This window comes from Carassius carassius, chromosome 45, assembly GCF_963082965.1.
Source record: "Carassius carassius chromosome 45, fCarCar2.1, whole genome shotgun sequence".
Taxonomy (NCBI): Eukaryota; Metazoa; Chordata; class Actinopteri; order Cypriniformes; family Cyprinidae; genus Carassius; species Carassius carassius.
This window is the reverse complement of record NC_081799.1, coordinates 6,707,131-6,726,761: the sequence shown is the minus strand read 5'-3', so window position 1 is coordinate 6,726,761 and position 19,631 is coordinate 6,707,131. Positions and strand designations below refer to the sequence as shown.

General features: G+C 38.8%; 2 protein-coding genes across 2 annotated transcripts in view; both read right to left on the bottom strand.

Annotated features, from left to right (window-relative positions):
• On the bottom strand, window positions 1-3,501 carry LOC132126930 (notch-regulated ankyrin repeat-containing protein A). Its single transcript, XM_059538538.1, has 2 exons — window positions 3,348-3,501; window positions 1-3,262 (listed from the first exon to the last, which is right to left on the bottom strand). The coding sequence occupies exon 2, from the start codon at window positions 2,841-2,843 to the stop codon at window positions 2,505-2,507; it is 339 nt and encodes a 112-aa protein (XP_059394521.1). The 5' UTR covers window positions 2,844-3,262; window positions 3,348-3,501; the 3' UTR covers window positions 1-2,504.
• Window positions 3,502-9,470: 5,969 nt separating this feature from the next.
• The window catches only part of LOC132127338 (exonuclease mut-7 homolog), a 55,258-nt gene continuing 45,097 nt past the window's right edge, over window positions 9,471-19,631 (bottom strand). The window contains exons 19-20 of the mRNA XM_059539152.1: window positions 10,186-10,252; window positions 9,471-9,976 (exon numbers count right to left, since the gene is read on the bottom strand). Of these exons, the coding sequence (XP_059395135.1) occupies window positions 9,651-9,976; window positions 10,186-10,252 (393 nt within the window). The 3' untranslated portion in view covers window positions 9,471-9,650. The remainder of the gene's footprint in view (window positions 9,977-10,185; window positions 10,253-19,631) is intronic.

Genomic DNA, 19,631 nt, shown 5'->3' with positions numbered 1-19,631 from the left:
AAGGTTTAATTATTTCTTTACTGGCTTGAACACACACACATACATAAAAATATTACAGCACTCATATTCTCACCACACATGAATCACAGTGTTACAAATGTTCAAAAAATTACAAACAAAACAAAACATGCGCTCACACACAAAAAAGAAAAGCAGAAGTCAAAACAAAAGAACATTCGCATCACTCACTGGAGACACAAGATGAAAAATAAACTTGGTCCACAAACACAACAAAAAAAAAGAAAAGAAAATACAACAGCACTTTTACTCATTCATATACACCTATCCAGTCATTTAACCCCCATGTCATAAATGTTATGACAAATGGTGGGGTAAAACAACTATACATCGTGCAATTTATTTTTGTTACAATGATCTTACCATCACAAGTATTATTCCCCTTTATTAACATCAGGAGGAGAGCACTTCAAATAAGAAAGTGCTCTGAGATATCAGAGTCTATATATCCATATATATACTATATATGTATACACATACACCCGATCACAGAGATACAAACATCTTTGCAAACGTAATGTTATACAATGTAACGCACAAACAGAGACAATATAACCTGGAGCTTTTTATTCTATTTTTATACAATAGTATTTTGTTGTGTTTCTTTTTTCTATTTAGAAAAAATAAAATGTTGACCTGAAGTCAACGAATTAACAACAGTCATCAGTGCAATATTTTCAACAAGAGTAAAAATATCAAGTTTAAGACAAGCGATGCATATTTGTTCTGCCTATACCAGTCGAATAGATGATCATGAGAATCACATCGATTGCATCTCCAGGTGTACGAGGAGTTCTCGGTCGGTTAACCAGGTAGAGCGACGGGGGCTGGAAACATCAGCAACGCCACTGGACTGTGGCAAGACATGAGTACAATCACACACGCTCACACAACTGCATGGGGCTTCTCGCAAAAACAAAGACAAAAAATTTAGATATCCAACTGATACTTGTCCTCATTCACTCACTGTTGGCCATTGTATCAAGAAGAAAAAAATTACATAAAAGCAGCATTGAAACAACATCAGGTGCCATGACTCTTAAAGGCGGCAGGCAGTCTTTTCTGAACTAATCTGTCGATGTTTCCTGCAACAGAAGTCATAGTCTTCTTCTCAATGTTCATATAGTCCTGCTCAGTAGTAACTATTGGTAAGCCTCAGCTCCTGCAGTTACCCGACCAGGCACTAGGGGGCATAAAAGGCTCCTCATTTATGTGCAACAAAACTCCCTGCATTTAATAGTCATGCAATGCATTTTACTTTTTGTAACTACAACAGAAACCAAAAATGACATTTCGGCTGAAATAAAACCTACGTATATAATTTCTCAACCACGCTTGGCGAAAGAAAAAAAATGTTTAGAATAACCAATGGATCTTAATTTTGGTTCAAGGAGATAAATTGTCCCGAGTGAAGACTGTTAAACAAAAAAACGAGGATAACAGTAAGAAAACAAAGTAAAACGACCTACGGATTCTGTTGACCAAAAAACGAGCACTAGTGGGTAACTGAGCACAGTTAAGAAGAGCATGTGATAATCGAATACTTTCAAGTCGAGGTAGCGGATGCAGAGAACCAGGATAAAAGTAGAAGGTGATGCATTTTTCCCGGGGAAAAGGTGTACACGTGGGGGGCCGTGGCGCGGAATCTCCACACGGGACAGTTTAGCCTGTAACGAGTCCGAAGCAGCTTTAGGTCACCCTACATACTTTTAAACTTAGGCTATAGTCTTACAAATAACCACAACATAATTTAAACGCATTGTACCTTCATAAATAAAAAGACAAACCCAGCCTGTATTCACAGTGATGACCAGGGTGTTAATTCAAAATACTGAAAGAAGATTATAAAGTGTGTCCCAAAGGTGACTTTCCTGACGTTTTGATACAAAAAAAGCAAAAGCAGCGGGTTTTTAGTGACATGTTAACCATAGACATGGATCGCACTGGCCTGAAAGCTGTGTGGAAGCCGTCTGCTAGGTGAAGGCAGAGCCCAATAGACTACTTGTACAGAGAAAAACACAGTAAAGCTATGTGTACAGTACTTATGAATAAGTCACTTGTTATTTCGAGGACATAATTCAGCACTGGTCACCAATGCCACACCATTTGATTGATGAAACGACTTACGGTTCGTATTAAAAGACAGTGTTTAGCCAAAAACAGAGGATGGCCTGCACACACCTCTTGCAACAATTCCAGCATTCAGCCACAGCATCAAGTGCTATCTCGGTTTCTCCAGGTGGACAGGTCAAGCCCTGGTAAAGCCACACAGTCCAGATCTGATGACTTCAACATTCGATAAAAAGCTATAGTACCAACGCACATCCCAAACAGCATGCGTTTCAGTTCCTCTCATCGCCAGATCTGACACGGGAAAGAAGAAGGCTACAGCCCTCATTTGGTTTTAAGGTACAAGGGAACTCGAGCTTGGCAGATCACAACGCTAGGACGAAACGAGCCCGGTCTTTCCGTGTGCTTCTACCGGATCACCGCGCGCCGGAGGAGTACTTGGCCTTGGTGATGAGGTATAACACGATGTCTTGGTGTCCTCCGAAAGCGGCGATGTGCAACGCGCTCCAGCCCTCCCGGTTCGCCAGCCGTATATCGGCTCCGAACTTTACCAGCAGCTTAACGAGCTCCAGATTCCCGTCGATGACCGACTGATGCAGCGCTGTCTGCCCCTCGGGGCCAAAAGAATTAACGTTAAACTCGCAGTTGGTCATGTTCTGCAGCAGTGAATGGAGCTCTTTCGTGTTGCCTTTCTTCACCGCCTCCTGGAAGACTCTCTGCGGCGCCGAGCACGTCGAGATCTCCGCCTGGCTCATGATGCTCTCCGCCGCCTTCACGGTCTCTAGTACTGGGATATTCGCGGCTGGACTGGACTAAAACCAGCTTAGGCGAGTGAGACTAGAAATAAGACAAGCGTATATCCCAAAAAAGGACAAGTAAACAACACACTTGGTGTGTAAATGCAGTCGGTGGCTATATATCCAAAGACCTAGCGAGAAAGTTCAATCATCCACAAAAGTTTTAAGTCTCCGTGTGTGTGAGAGTCTCTCAGTAGCAGCACCAGGTTATGGCAGAATATGGAGTTATTTAGTGTGGGAAGGGAGACGTGTGAACGGCGGTGACTCCTGTTAAGCGCATCGAGGGTCGTTAGCTTTTAGAGACGACTGAGGTAACGTTAATTTACCTCAGGAAATGTGTCTCTCGCGTCCCGTGGTGGTTTATTTGGCAAGGGTGACTGAAATAAACAGAGAAACTGTTAAAACCACTATTTCACGCTGTCGAGTAGCGGCTTCTTAACGTAAACATAAATATGTACTTACTCTTGACGTTTGGACGGTTAGAAGTAACTCAGAAACTGACAATTGCCCGCTGTTGTTTGTCCGTCGCGCGGTCCCGGTGATTCTCTGCCCAGAGCTGTGTTGCCAGGGGGATATTTTAGCCGAACTAGTTTGCATAACAATACGTCTGTAGAACCAAGTATTGTGGAATGGGAGGGGCTGGGCGACGCTGATTGGCTGCCGGTCGGCTTGGGGGCGTGTCCGGGGGGTGCCCAAACATCCCACAGTAATAAAACGACTGCGTTTTTGTGTTAATGTGCTCCTATGCGAACCAAATGGTACAGATTAGAGGAAAAATAATGTTATAAACAAAAACATGAAAGATGGACATAAGATAAAGCTTGGGTTGGGTTTATATTCAGAACCTGATCAAAATGTTGTTACTGGACCATAAAACCATTGGTCAATATTTACAAACAGATGTTTAAGAATAAATAAGGAATCTGGAATATAAGTGTGCAAAAATATATAAATACACAAATAAAAATATTGAGAAGATCGCTCTTAAAGTTGTTCAATCGAAGTTCTAGCAATGCATATTCTAAAATTAATCTAAAATTAAGTTTGGATATATTTACGGTTGGAAATTTAATAAATAGCTTCATGTAACATGATCTTTACTTAGTATCGTAATGATTTTTGTCATAAAAAAATCGATAATTTTGACCCATACAATGTAGGTCTATTATTGGCTGTTGCTACAAATTTACAGGTGCTACTTATGACTGTACTTGTGTTCCAGGGTCACAGATATACTAGCTATTCTGCCATCATAACGCAATCAGCAGACAGTTTGGGAATTGTCTTTAAGTCTAGTTCCCAGTGTAAAAGAAGATATCTGTAAAACAAAAAAACATTAAATAAATAATATTTACTATTATTATTTATTTTTAATTCATTTATTTACAGATTGTCCAATGAATGTTCCAGTTCGATGTCCTAGCTGTCTACACCAAATGGCAATGACTTCTTTATTGACGTTGCTTAAATGTTACACGAAACACCTTTCTCTGAAAGATTATAGACTTTCGGACTGGTGAAGCATCCATTCCAGCTGTTTTAAGGCAATAACAAAGCCTGTGCGACTTCCTGTCTGCGCGCGTCAACAGAGCTGTGCGTCGCGCTAGGCGTCAAGCGTGCGCGCTGAAGTCGAAGCTGGCTCTGCGCATGCGCGAGGCAGGCAGCGGAGTGACACACATAGCAGCTGCACCGTGGGAACCGGACGAATGCAATTTCTGTGCTGCGTACTCGCCTTTCCTCACACGCCGCAGTTTGGCGTGGAAAGCCACACACACATACAATCACACACACACACACACGGTATACTGTACAGACGCGTCAAACATTTGATCTTCCTAACTGTTTTTTCACTTTATACTATAACCGCTTCGTAGTACGTTATAACCTGCACGTACTTTTTTGGGCAGTGAAGTGACTTTTGCATATGGCCCGGATGTTTGGAGACGCATTGAAAAGCTTTTAAAACTGATTCTGGAATCAGAATACACTATTTAAAATATAATTTAGCATTAAAATCGACAAATTCCCGAGACTAGAGCCATTTATTTAGCCAATTCAACGACAACAGCAACCAAGTTTTCGTTTTATTATCATTATCAATAATAAAGTTTTCGTTTATTATTGTCATCGTCTTATTTCCACAGTTCCTCAACACTGCAGTTTTAAGATGCATCAAATCTAAACAGGTTTCTGAGTGAAAGTATACATTCACAACTACCTGTATTATTGTACTATTCTACATATTAAAGACTCAATGAAATATCTCTGCTCTGGTTTGGTTAACCTCTGGCAAAAGTAGCTACTCGGAATGACTTTATTGACACTTCAGATAATCACTCGCCGTCAAATTAAATGTAATAAAATTGTGTCAGTATATATAGCCCAAGGGTCTGCAAGAACTATAAATGTAAAATTGTGTCAAACTAAATTACAACGTTAAGTTAACTTCAAACAAAGATGTTCACTCATTCCATTGCCCTTTCCACAATAAATGTATGTAAAATTAAGAAAGTAAAATTAATATGTAAGTAGACCTATGCATCATAATGCAGGTAAAAACATCGATTTTGTTCATGCTTTAAATGCAACACTCAGTTTTATACAATAGGCTACATGTGAAAAGGGTCTCTTCTCCATTTATGGGATATTGCTCAGACTTTTTTCCAAAAATTAAAAACTAAGGGGTAAAATTTCACCTCCGCTTTTGAGTAGTTCACTAATCCTTGGTTGCATGTCGGCTGTCAAGTTCTCATGTTAACATTATTTTTGTACATGAAACTAAAAACTCAAAAATAAACCATGTGAAACCAGACTTTTTGCACACTGTGCTAACATGTGGAAGTAATAACTCGTGTACATTATTAATTATTTGTAGTACCTTATCCTAACATGTCTGTTCTCTTCTAACATGTATCCTTCTTTATTATCTCCTGCTGGGAATGTGTGAATATTGAGTTTCAGGAATTCTGTTTTGAGACCGATCTGATCTCAGTTCGCTCACAAATTATATTTCAGCTGACTAAAGCATAAAGCAGTTTTCTTTTCTGTGCAAGACGTTCCCATCATTTAAAAGAATGAAGCGGTGTGCACTTGTGAGGTATTTGAACATGTGTGAAACAGAAGTGTTTTATAAGACCTGCCACATCTCAGCACATCTGTTGGCTAATCAGAAAGATGTGTCCGTGCGCTGGCCTTCTGGAAAATATTTGTTGGGAAAACGGAGGGCCTCTTCCAGTGGCTGGTTATCTCTGAACACGGGAATTTGCACAATTCCTGGTACTTAGATTTGTCTGCATGGCCCCACAAAGTGTACACTTAAAGGGATAGTTCACCCAAATAATGAATTTTTTTTTCATACGCGTATGGCTTCATTTTTTCTTCTGCTGAACACAAAAGATATTTTGAAGAATGTTAGTTTTGGTTTCCATTGACTTACATTGTCTGGACAAAAAATACAATGGAAGTCAAAGGGAACCAAAATATTTTGGTTACCAACATTCTTCAGAATATCTTTTGTGTTCCGCAGAAAAAAAGGCTTGTGTCATCTTTAAAAGCCAAAAAGGTAGACATTTTTATTGTGTTATCTTTTTTTTATTTTAGCTGATAAATCAGTAGATAGTGTTCAAAGTGAATACAAAAAGTCCTGTGCCACTTTGGTTGTCGAACATTAGTGGACCATGTTCATATTAATTTGATAAACTACTCCTGTGGTTAGTCTGATGTGTGAACCTGTGTGAACTTGATGAGAACTGACTTCATCAAAATCACCACAACAGCAGATCATAAACGTCACTGCAAAACGGAGTCTGAAAAGTTTCTGAGAAAAGCTGTAGCAACATACGAGAACAGATGACACTTTGTATCTAATGCAATAATTCAGATTTTTACATTTTTAAAGACATTTTCAAGACCAAGTAAGGAAAAATGAAAGAAATTAAATGGAACACTAAATGTAAAATAAATGTAAATTTTTCAAAGTTTGAATAACTTTGCATCTTCTGGTCACACTGCAAAAAAAAAAAAGTGTTCAAGTTTCAAGTGAAAATACCTAAACATCCTAAAATCAAGATGCACGCACTTGAGAACCAAAATGAAAAGTTTGCGAGAAATGTATCAAAAAGATGTGAGTTTATGATCAAAACAAGAACAAATATCTGCCAACAGGCTCTGAAAAATCAACTTAATTCAATGGAATTTTCATTTCCCAATAACAGATGTTTGTTCTCGTTTTAAACTCATTTCATTTTGCTCAAATTCTCAGAAAACAAGACATCACACAATCATCATTCTGCATCTGAAGTACGAGCTTCTCGATTTAAGGATGTTTAGATATTTGTATTGGAAAAAAAATTGCATCATTTAATGCCATGACTATGAATTTAAGACTTTCTGTTCTGTTCTAGCCTTAATCTAGGCCGATTTAAAGATCTTTTCAAGACTAGCAGAAACCCTGCTTTAGAGCTTCAATAAATATTTTTAAAACTATTTTATTTCCTTTATCTTTTTTTGAACACATACCCAACACATATAAACCAAGCCTGAAGGGTAATTTAAAGCATCACAGTTCACGGTCAACATCAAAGCAACAAGCCATAACGAGACGCCAGCGAGGTGCCAATCGAGCCGACGCTGAGAATATCCTGCGAGCCATTTCAGATGTATAGTACTTAACAGCAAGTGTCCTATTTTCCACCTGGGCCCGGGTCACATTCATCAGAAACCCAAGCTGGAGAGAGCGAACCAGCTAAAAAACTCCTCCCAACGTCATTAAAGATTAATACGTGTCATAAAAACTCTGTGGCATCTAAACCTCCGAATGCAAATTCAGTGAAAATATTTGGTGTTTGGTATCTGCACGGAGGCATTTGGCCTGGAGCGAGGCACGAAGGGGTAGCTGTTCAAAGATCAGCCAGCCTGCCCCGCGCCTGAGCCAGACAGAGCAGAGGAGGGGGGAGAGAGGCCCCTGAGTCACTGGCCAGGGATCCTGCGGGACAAGCATGACGTCTCAATAGAGGGAGGGCCTTCAGAGTCCAATTCAGCCCCAGTACCACGTGATCAAGGAGCGTGGGAAAGAGGCGAGCTTTTCTTCCCAGCAAAGAAAGAGCCAGTATCGAATAACAGAAGCGCAGAACAGGGCTAGGTAGAGCTCCTACTGCAAGCAGACAAGATTATCTCCGGCAAATGCAAACACGCAGAGCTACGGTTACAGTCAACACTTTGATATTTAGATTCAGGGAGCACACATTTAAAAGAGGACACGGCTCTGTTTGAGCAAGGCTTGATTGAACTTGGAAGGAGGACTGACTGTATGTATGCAGCCCATCCTGTTATGAACTTGCAAAGCATCCTCAAAAACTTGGAACGAAAATAGCGTCTGGCGTGAATTCAGCAGCACTGTCTTTGGGGAACCCAAGCATGTTTTTTTGTAGTTTTGACAGATTTACAAATGGAGATATGACTTAAAGACTAAACATAAAAAAGGTTCGTTCTGACAAAAAGGAAGTCAAGAAAATAAAACTTTTATTTTTTTGGTTTTTAGAGAGATAATATGGGAAATATTATGATAGGTTGTTTTAGAAAAACAAATAAAGAAAAAATGGCTAAATATGTTGCACAAAAATATTGTGGGAATCTGTTCATAAAGTGTTGTTAACAGATTTGTAAACCATTTATGGCATGATGTATATTTTTGTGTAAAACAAATTTAGATCTTAAAAAGTTTTTTTAATAAAATTAAAGTAAGTTAAAGTGGCTAAAAAGAGTGAAATATCTTGTCATTTTTGGGGGGTTAATGTATATTATATTGTGTAAAACAAATTTAGATCTTAAATGTAAAGAAAATGTGTATAAATCTTGTGCGAACGTTTAATTAAAATCAAAGTCTTGTCATTTTGTGGGGTTAAACTAACGTAAATCCTGCGTTTAATAACACTTTGTGATTAATCTTCATAAAGTGTTATTAAAACACTTATGATTTATAAACTATTTTAGGAGATTTGTAAACAATTTATGGCATTAAGTATATTATTATAACGTGTAAAACAAATTTAAATCTTAATAGTTTTTTTTTATTCAGTAAAAAAATACAAAATTATGTGCAAAAATGAAAATCAAATGTATTTCTTGTCATTTTGGGGGGTTAATGTATAAAGTATATTATTGTGTAAAACAAACTTAAATCCAAGTAAAAAAAGATTTTTGCGGAAAAAGTCAAATAAAATGAATTTTCTGGGATTAAACCAATGTAAATCCTGTTTTTAATAACAATGTGTGTCCAATCTTTTCATAAAGTGTTGCGACTTACGATTTACAAAGAATTTTAGGAGATTTTAGGGCATTAATAACATTTTAGTTAAAAACAAAAAAAGAGTAACAAATGTCTGAACAAGATATTGTGCAAAAATGAAAATAAAAGACTTGTCATTCTATGGTGTTAGTCCAATATAAATCCTGTTTTAATAACAATTTATGACTAATCATTTCATAAAGTGTTATTAAAAAGTTTTTTTTCTGATTTCAGGAGGTTTGTAAACATTTTATAGCATCAAGTATATAATTACATTGTGGAAAAAAAATGTACACAGATCAGTTTAACAGTTAATTTTGTTTACAGTGCAAAACACGATTTAACCTTCCCAAAGGTCACTATGACACAGTGTAGCAAATAAAAATACCTCCATAAAAAAAAATAAAAAAAATCAGATGCATGAAAAAAAAGCAAGGCAACAGCAAGAGTTCATTACATCTGGAGTTTCCCTGTCGATCTCAAGCTTTTGTCGCTGCGTCTTCACTGACGTGCAGGACCTCTTGAAACTGTGACAGGACCCGGTCAAAGTGGGTCCCCTCCCAGAACACCTTTCCACAGCCGGTGCAGATGAAGTACACTGGAATCCGGGGCAGGAGGCCTGGGGGCACTGTCTCCAGCTGAACTTCGGCCCCGCTGGGGAATCTGAAGGTCTGGGGGTCCAGGGCGGTACGTGGGGCCCAGCGGCAGTGAGGGGTGAACTCGGGGCCCTCTGGGGGCCTCCCGCTATTGTACTCCGCTTGTGTTTCGCAGTCATCCCGCTTAGACACAATGTCTTGAAGAAAACCTTTTAAGAGAAAGAAAAGGCAAATAGAAGCAAGGCAGAAGGCAGCTTTATGTTAAATGCTGCTGCTGACGAAACCAAGGATTAATGCAAAATACTGTTAAAAGTAAATGCTAATTAAAATGAAAAAGTAAAAATGGTGGAAAATCAGTACAGTAGATTTAAAAATGTGCTGTATTGACATGGGAAACAAATGGAAAAGCAGCAGCAACCTCTCTCTTTCATCATGCGGGTCATATCCTCTCGGGACAGCTTCAAATACTCGTTACAGTTACAAGCCTAGACAAAGGTGACAGAAGAGACACATTAGTATGTAATAAAACATGAGGAGACCAAGTAAATAAATTCAGCAGCGAGATGTTACAACAAGGTTTAGATGTTAAAATCTTTTATTATTTATTGAGATATAATACAGGCAGTATATACACATAACTGCTAAATACTGTTTATAGCCTACTTAATTACTATTTTTTGTAATAATTTAGAGTCATCATCAAAACTTCAGAATAACTACTCCTATTGTGGTAAATATGCTAAATATTTTAAGTTCACATATATGCCACACTTGATTTTCCTTGACTATATGATCTGATCTATCCATTACCAGCACATCAAAATAGCAAAACATATTCATACATGTAATAGGGTTCAAATGTTTGGGGTGAATCTGTTAAAAGTCTGTTAAAATGTCATTTATTCCCGTGCATTTTCATCATTATTTGTCCAGTCTTCAGTATACATGGCAGTAATGCTAGGTTCCTAACTAGACTAAAACTATATATTTCAAATAGTTTAACAGTTCTCTCATGCGTGCGTGCACACACACACACACACACAAGCACAAATGAATGCACGCAGACACACAGGGGTCCAGTGACGCAGGCTAGGTGTTAGGTTAGACGTTTTCGCCGCCTCTCTTGATTTCACACCTCAGTGTGGCTTCTGTCTCATAATAGCGAGGAACCGATTCCCACCCTTACAGACAACACACAGGCGCTAAAAGCCTCGTCACTGAACTCAGCAACACCAGCCAGACTGAGACTCACACTGAACGCAACACCTTAACATGTCACTGACAACTCATCAGACTGGAATGCTTCTCACACAAACTGAAACTGAAATCATAAGACTGCTCGCTTTAAAGGAAGAGGGACACTTTCTCACATTTACTCACTCATGCTTTCATCGCTTCTAAAGGTGTTATCTGGAAGTAAACTATTTCATAACAGTATATGACTGTCCGGTTCCACCAAGGACCAAAAATATAAGTCTACATAACTCATATGCTATATTCCATAAAGGTTTCTGTGACGAAAAGAGACAAATTCAAGTTTACAGAAGAATCCTTAAAACACAGAGCAGCATGAACACAATTTTTCTCCTTTTAAATATAAAATATGGGTTTGGCACAACGTGAAGATAAATACATGTTAATAAATACACACTAATGACCAAAATATTTGGAATGTTTTAAATATTTTTTTTAAAGAAATCTCTTATGCTCACCAAGGCTGCCTTTATCTGGCCTCAATTACAGTAAAAACCGTAATATTGTGAAATATAATTTTTTATTTGTATATATTGTAAAATGTAAATTATTTTTTGTGATCAAAGCTGTATTTTCAGCATCATTACTGCAGTCTTCAGTGTCACATGATCTTCAGAAATCATTTTAATACGATGATATGATGCTCAAAAAACTAAATATTCAGCAAGGAAACATTAAATTGATCAAAAGTGACAAAAGTCATGATATGCTACAAAATATTTCTATTTTAAATAAATGCTGTTCTTTTAACGGGTGAAAAAAAGCACCAATAATAATTCATTATTATTATGATTATTATAACCACCAGTAATAATTCATAATAAAATCAGCATATTATTACTATTTCTGGAGGATCACAATGATGCTGAAATCTCAGCTTTAACAACACATGAATAAATTACATTTCAAACTAAAAAAATTGTTTTCATTGTAATAATATTTTTCAATATTAGGATTTTTGCAGTATTTCTAATAAAAACAAAATGAAGCCTTGATAAACATATAAGACAAAACGTTACAAAACATACTAATTCCAAACTTTTGAGAGGTAGTGTGTATGCTATCTATTCATAAACATTCAGATTTAATACTGAATCCATTCAGAATTCAGTTTAAACTACATATGATTTTGCATACGCATACACACACACACACACACACACACACACACACAAGGTGCTGTGAAAGGCATGTTGTGTATGTGTGTGTGTGTGTGTGTGTGTGTCCCTTTTGCAAACCCTGTCTGCTCACTCTCACGCTCTCTCCAAACCACCTTGAGTGATCTCTTCCCACACACTGCGCTGGCTGAGCGGTGCAAAACACACCGGCAACTATTTACCCAACTCCTGAGTTTCCCATGCAAAAGCAAGTCCAAACCTGCTCCGCCAACTCTTCACACTCACACTCTTTGTGTTTGCCTCCAAAACCACATGTGCGAGTTTTTCTTCTAAACCAGACCAAACCCTACGGCAAATATGTCACATGTGACCCTAGAGCACAAAACCAGTCTCAGGTCTCTGGGGTATATTTGTAGCAATGGCCAAAAATACACTGTATGGGTCAAAATTATAGATATTTCTTTTATGCCGAAAAACATTACGATATTAACTAAAGATCATGTTCCATGAAGATATTTTGTGAAGTTCCTACTTTAAATTTATCAAAACTTCATTTTTGATTCGTAATATGCATTGCTAAGGACTTCATTTGGACAATTTTCTAACATTTAGATTATTCTGCCCCCTCAGGTTCCAGATTTTCAAATATTGTCCTATCATAACAAACCATACATCAATGGAAAGATTATTTATTCAGTTTTCGGATTACGTATAGATCTCAATTTTGAAAAACTGACACTTAATACTGGTTTTGTGATCCAGGGTATCTTATCCATGATCGTCAGCCACTAGTGCTTTCCTGCTCTCAGTCACAATTCTGTACAACATACTGTTATTAGGTAGGTATCACTAGTGCATACTTCAGTGTGATGCTGATTCTGAGTGGGGTTTTGCACTAGTGGGCAAGCCAGTGATTAAAATCCCCCAGTTGATTCAGAAAACAACTGATGAAGAGATATATTCTATGGCAGCTGGTTAGGACACGCTTTGGAAACTCTGGAGTGTTTAACTCGTCCTGCTCCGTTTGTGGTATGGACGTGACTGAATGTGGTCTGGAAAAAGAAACGAATACATGAAAATCCACAATCCAAAAGCTCACTGGTTTAAATTTTGAAAATAAAGAATTAAGGACCGGCATAAATATTAATAATGTAATTTTACAGAGGTATTTAAAAACAGCAGCAACAACAACAACAAAAAGCAAGTGAAATATTACAATAATATTTATTTAGTTTCATAATATTTATTAATAATAGTATAATTATAGTCATACTGATATATAAATCACAAAAAAATTATCAGCAAAAAGCTTAAAAGTTTAACTTTCAAAAATCACAAAATCAAGATAAATATTAAAGACAAATATAGTATTGTCTACAGTAAATTATTTTATTTTACAATTAAATATTACAATAGTAATATCCATTTTGTTTTAGCATTATTTCATATTTAATGCTTCTATTAGGTAATAATGAAGCAATTAAGATAAATATTAAAGATAAATATTAGTATAGTCTACAATTGTATAGTGAAATAAAATTATTTTCATTTACAGTGAAATATTACAATAGTAACACACACACACACACACACACACACACACACACACATATATATATATATATATATATATATATATATATATATATATATATATATATATATATATATATATATATATATATATATATATATTTACCATTTTATTTCATATTTAAAACAACTGCTATAATTATAGTCATACCGATATATAAATAATGAAAAAATATTTTTATAATACATTTTTTGGGGCCAAATTGTGCTGCTCTACAAACATAAAGCCACAACTAAACCAGAACTTTTTAAGTTTGCGCTTTGATTTTCCTGGTCAGTGATTAAACAGGGAAATATCCCATAAAACGTACTCTGTTACTAAACGTAACCTCGGTTCTCTCTAGAAGAGCGAACGAGTACTGCGTCTTAGCTAAGACGCTACGGGAAAAGTCTCTTTTCACGAAATACTGAAGCAAAAAATTATCCTTAATTTTGTATTTTTGTAAAGCGCATTTGCAGCAGTACACAGCCATAGGCGAGATGGCTCGTTCGCTCATTGGCTTGTTCTGCGGCAACTGCACAGCCCACAGACATAGTAATTGTGGGCACTGAGGGGTGGGCACGCTTACTATGCAGTGTGCGCGATCGACTTGAGTCGCTTTTATGGGCGCAGGCCCTGTGTGCAGGGCTGTGCTTATATGTGAAGATGGGCACTGAGGAGTGGGCATCGTCACTACATTTATAGCACCATCGGCCGTGGGCGGACGAACGTGCACAGGTTTCGTTTTTACAGAAACCACATGACACGTGTGACATAGTGATTGTGGGCACTGAGGAGTGGGCACGTCTACTATGTAGTGCGCGTGATCGACTTGAGTCGCTTTTATGGGCGCGAGCCCTGTGTGAAGGGCTGTGCTTATATGTGGAGATGGGCACTGAGCAGTGGGCATCGTCACTACATTTATAGCACCATCGGCCGTGGCCGGGACACCAGAAATTACACCTTTTTCGGGAAATATCTGGGTAGCCGTGATAACGGTCTTCGTGTGCAGGCAAGCGGGCAACCGTACAGGCTTGCGCATTGCAAAAAACGCTGAAACAGTCACAATCTCTGGAACTGAAACAGCGGCGCGCTTAGGTGAGAGCCCGGCCACAGCGGAACTTGTACACCGGCGCTTCGATGAAGCAGCCATCGTGTGTAGTGCCGACGCAGCGTCATGCAGCATGCATAGATGGCTTTCCTAGGATGGCTTCGGGGCTCCCGGCCTCACCGTAATCCTCTGCCGCGGTCCCCGCGGCGCGGGGCGACGGCCGGTAGAGCGAGAACGGGGGTCTCGAGCTGTGTTGCTGAAGCTGTTGTGATAACGGCTTTTGTGTGCAGGCAAGCGGGCAACTGTGCAGGCTTGCGCATTGCAGGAAATGCTGAGACAGTCACAATCCCTGGAACTGAAACAGCGGCGCGCTTGGGTGAGAGCTCGGCCACAGCGGAACTCGTACACCTGCGCTTCGATGAAGCAGCCATCGTTAGTAGTGCCGACGCAGCGTCACACAGGAGGCTTTAGATGGCAACACCGCTTTTGCCGCTGTCCAGCAGAGAGCGGACAAAGGTGCGTCGCTATCGCCTGTTCCACCGGCGGAAGTGAGTGGTAGTTCCTGTTTTTAGCATCATCAGTGTGGAGAATGCTAGTGAGACAGACGAACGAGTTCGCGCTGAATATGGAGCGTTCCAAGCCTTCACCACCTCTTCGTGAAGCTCAGGAAGAAATGAGGCGGGCTTTGAGAAGTACGCTCATCCGAAAGGGAAATACCATCCAGCCGGGAACGAGAGGGGGGGTGCTGGTGCAAACCACTCGCGGCCGAGACTCATCGCGGCCAACACGAGCATTCGCCCCGGCTCCTTCTCGATGTCAGCTCGTCTGCTGGGCTTCTGAGCAGAAGGCGCGAGATCCTCGGAGCTCGCCCAGCCCTCACTGCCCGAAGCTAGCAGAGAGCGCGTGTCCTCTTCCTCAGACGCGGCCCTGAGATCGACTTCCTCGGACGACACGCCGGCAAACAGCGGGCGCTGCCCACCGGGAAGCGATGCAGGGGGGGCCGGTGAAGCAGGGCGAACCGACGAGCTCGGTTGAGCTGAAGACGGTTCCGGAATCCGCTGGAAGCGATGCTTTTACGGCGCCTCAGCGCAGCGGAGAATGCAGGTTTAGAGAAAAGGCCAAGCGAGTCCTCAGAGTCACCATGGCAACAGCTCGCAGTGAGGGCATCCACCGTCAGCGAGCGCGAGCGATGCATGATCTTCACCCAGGCAGGAGACACAGATGACGTACCGGTCTCCCTCGCTGAGTGGGGCTCTGACGAGCCGCAGGAAGGCATCTTAAAAAAGACGTGAGCTCTTTTACGAGTGTGTGTCGCAGGGCGAACACACACACACACATAAAGAACAGCTTGGATATAACAGAATTGAAAGGATATAGGCGCCGGATAGCGCAGCAGGAACGGCAGTGGAAGGCGGCGGTGCCAGCAGCTTCAGAAGTGGCTCGTCCTGCTGATGTGCTTTCTCAGACGACGCTTGCTTCCTCCGTGATCCAGCGATGCGTGAGCTTCGCTGAAGAGATGAAAAATCAGGTGAGTCAGCCTTTTCGAGCTCCTTTTATAGGTTGGGCCACACCCGTTTCGGCGGGAAGTGGCAAGAAGGGCGCGAAGCGCCCTTATTGGTCTGATGTTGCATCAGCCCGCGCTCGATAGGCTGTGCAGTTGCCGCAGAACAAGCCAATGAGCGAACGAGCCGTCTCGCCTATGGCTGTGTACTGCTGCAAATGCGCTTTACAAAAATACAAAATTAAGGATAATTTTTTGCTTCAGTATTTCGTGAAAAGAGACTTTTCCCGTAGCGTCTTAGCTAAGACCTAGTACGAGAGAGCTCTCGTAAGAGAACTACATTTTAGAAGGGACACAAGTCATATTTAGGGTCATAATTATTGCGGATGGGCTCTTTTGATCTGGACCAGTAAAGCAACCATCTAAAAAAACACCCTGAACACACTAGCAACCGCTTAGCAAGATGCCAAGAGCATCAACAGCACAGCAAATCCTGGCAACTAAATAACACCCAAGCATCCAAGCTCTGGAGCTCGCCTTCATCAGTTCTTCAGAAAACGTAGTTACTAGGTTAGACACAGAGCTTGTGTTGTTGTTCCTCAGGTAAAGACGGTGCATGAGTTGACTGGTGACTGTATGCAAAGCGCAGTGTTGAGTATGTGTTCCAGACACTGAGCTTCAGACAAGCTGAACATTTCCAATTAGAGAGCTGAGCTCAGAGATGGAGAGCTGGGGGAGGGGAGCGGAGGGACATGATCATTTGGACTCGCACACACTCTGTCCCCCCCACCCTCTCACTGCTGCTCCCATGGGAAAATCCTGTACTGCATTCAGACGGGCGGCTGGTGTGGCTGGGTCATGTGACTGAGTCTGACCAATCAGAGGAGGCTGCTATGATTCAAACAGAAGCAGAGGCAGGTAAGCGTGGGAACAGATTCCTGACCTGCCGGCACAGCAAACCTCGCCGTTTGTTTGACACAGTTGTTGCAGGCATGGGCGGCCAATAACAAGATCGCAAGCTTCTTGAGGAATGTAGATAGCGTTTTGTGGGAAAGCAAATTGGGGTTGGCATTGGGCAATTTGTTTCTAACGGACAGATTGTACAATAAGGTTCCATCTGTTAACATTAGTTAACTAGCTATTAAATACATTAATAAGTTATTAACTAACAATGAAAAATACTTCACAAGCATTTATTCATCTTCGTTACTGCCAATTTAAAAATTCACTAAATACATTATTTAAATGAAATGCTGAATCTATTAATATTATTTAATACGATTTGAGCTTACATTAACAATGAGTTGTATTTTTATTAATTGACAAACAAAAATGATTAAATACTGGAACAAACATATTACCCATTGTTAGGTAATTTTACTTAATCCATTAACCAATGTTAACTAACTTTAATGTAAAGCATTAGCAATTCTTTTTAAATCACTTCAACTGAACCAATATTATTAGTTTTTTTTTTAATGTATTTATAAGTGCTGTCAAGTGATAAATTGCAATTAATCGTGATTAATCGCTTCCAAAAAAAAGTTTTTGTTTACATAATATATGTTTACTGTGTATATTTATTATGTATAAAAGAATACACACTCATACAGTAATTTATTTTGAAAATTATGTATATACATTTATATATTCATATTCTTATACTTTATATAAAATATTTATATTATATAACCTATATGATATATTATATTAATATTATATAAATATATTTAATATATAATAAAAACCATTCTTAAATATATTCATGCATGTGTTTGTAATTATATATGCATAAATATACACAGAACACATTCATATATTATGTAAACACAAACTTTTATTTTGGATGTGATTAATTGCGATTAATCGTTTGACAGCACTAATATTTATATATAAAAAAAATTACATTCATCAAATCAATGCAAAACAAACTCAAATTCAGAGTACAATAAAATGCATTAAAGGAATTAAATACTACCAAAATTGGAAAAAACAGCAACAAAATAATGATAATATATGACAAAGAACTATAATATAATATAATATCGCAGACTTATAAGTGTATTACCGCCACCTATCTCTCAAGTGGACCATTGACACTCCTAATTAAGACTGTAGATTGTCAATGGTCCATTTGAGAGATAGGTGGCGGTAATACACTTATAAGTCTGCGATCCGCCATAAAGCAAGAAGAAGAACACGCTCAGGAGAGTTATAACAGTCGGACATTGTGTGCTTCAGAAGTAAAAAACTATTTAAAAACTGTTCAGTTTCTTGCACAGACCGATTTTGTGTCTTTATACATCAATGTTTCGTCACAAGCCGAAGGGTTTAATTTGGTTTTGTTTGTGTATGTTTTTTTTTTGTTTTATTGTAAGTACTGCATTTTCATTACTCGTTTAATTTTTGTATTTGTTTTTGCAATCAAGTCATGGCCAATACTGCCTTTGTGTAGCAATTGATTTCTTTGTTCAAATCTATTACACAACTAAAACTGATCTAGAAAAACTGAGCAACCACAAACTCTGTAAAATGTCAAGTTGGTCGCAGTGCCATTCACTTAATCTGTGGTCATTCTAGACTAGGGTGACCACCCGTCCCGCGTAGCGCGTGCGCGCACAGCGTTTGAAGCCCAATTCATGCGTCCCGCAAATTGAGACTGTGTCACGCAAAATCAATGCTTGCTCAAAAAAAGTTGATGGCTCTATATCCTCGAGCCCCAGGCAGCCAAACGAACATTACTTGACAGTTCAGCACGCTACTGCGAGAGCGGGAGCGAGCGAGTTTGAATGAGAGATGAAGTTTACATCTTTATTATTTCTGTTTTAACGTTTTTCCTACATTATTTATATTAAAATATGTTATGTAACTCAGTTTACTATTTGACTAATTTACTGAGGTGGCATCGTTTTTAACTTACAAAAATGATAATTTGGTGGATAATTTAAATTTTTCCGTTAATAACAGGTAGTGTATGTAAAATTAACAGTCGCCTGTGGACGCTCAACAACCATCTTATCTGAGCTCAAAACGCTGCTTGAGTAAGTGTCAAGATACTAAAAGTAATAAAAACATAATTATGAACGTTTATGTGTGTTTATTTTTGTTCTCAGTACGTTATTTTAATAGCAATTAATGATTATGAACATAAAAGCATTACAATATATATATATATATATATATATATATATATACATATATATATATATATATTATTACTATATACTATCGATGAAACCACAAAGCTGACGCGGGAGGTATGTATAACTGCAATATAAAGTAATTTTGACTATTATTGCTATTAGTATTATTTTCTAAAATTAGGTAGATGTAATATAAAAGTACACATGGCAATGTTTTTGCAACA

Coding starts and splice junctions, on each gene's coding strand:
- LOC132126930 (XM_059538538.1), bottom strand. CDS start 2,843: ATGAGCCAGGCGGAGATCTCGACGTGCTCGGCGCCGCAGAGAGTCTTC.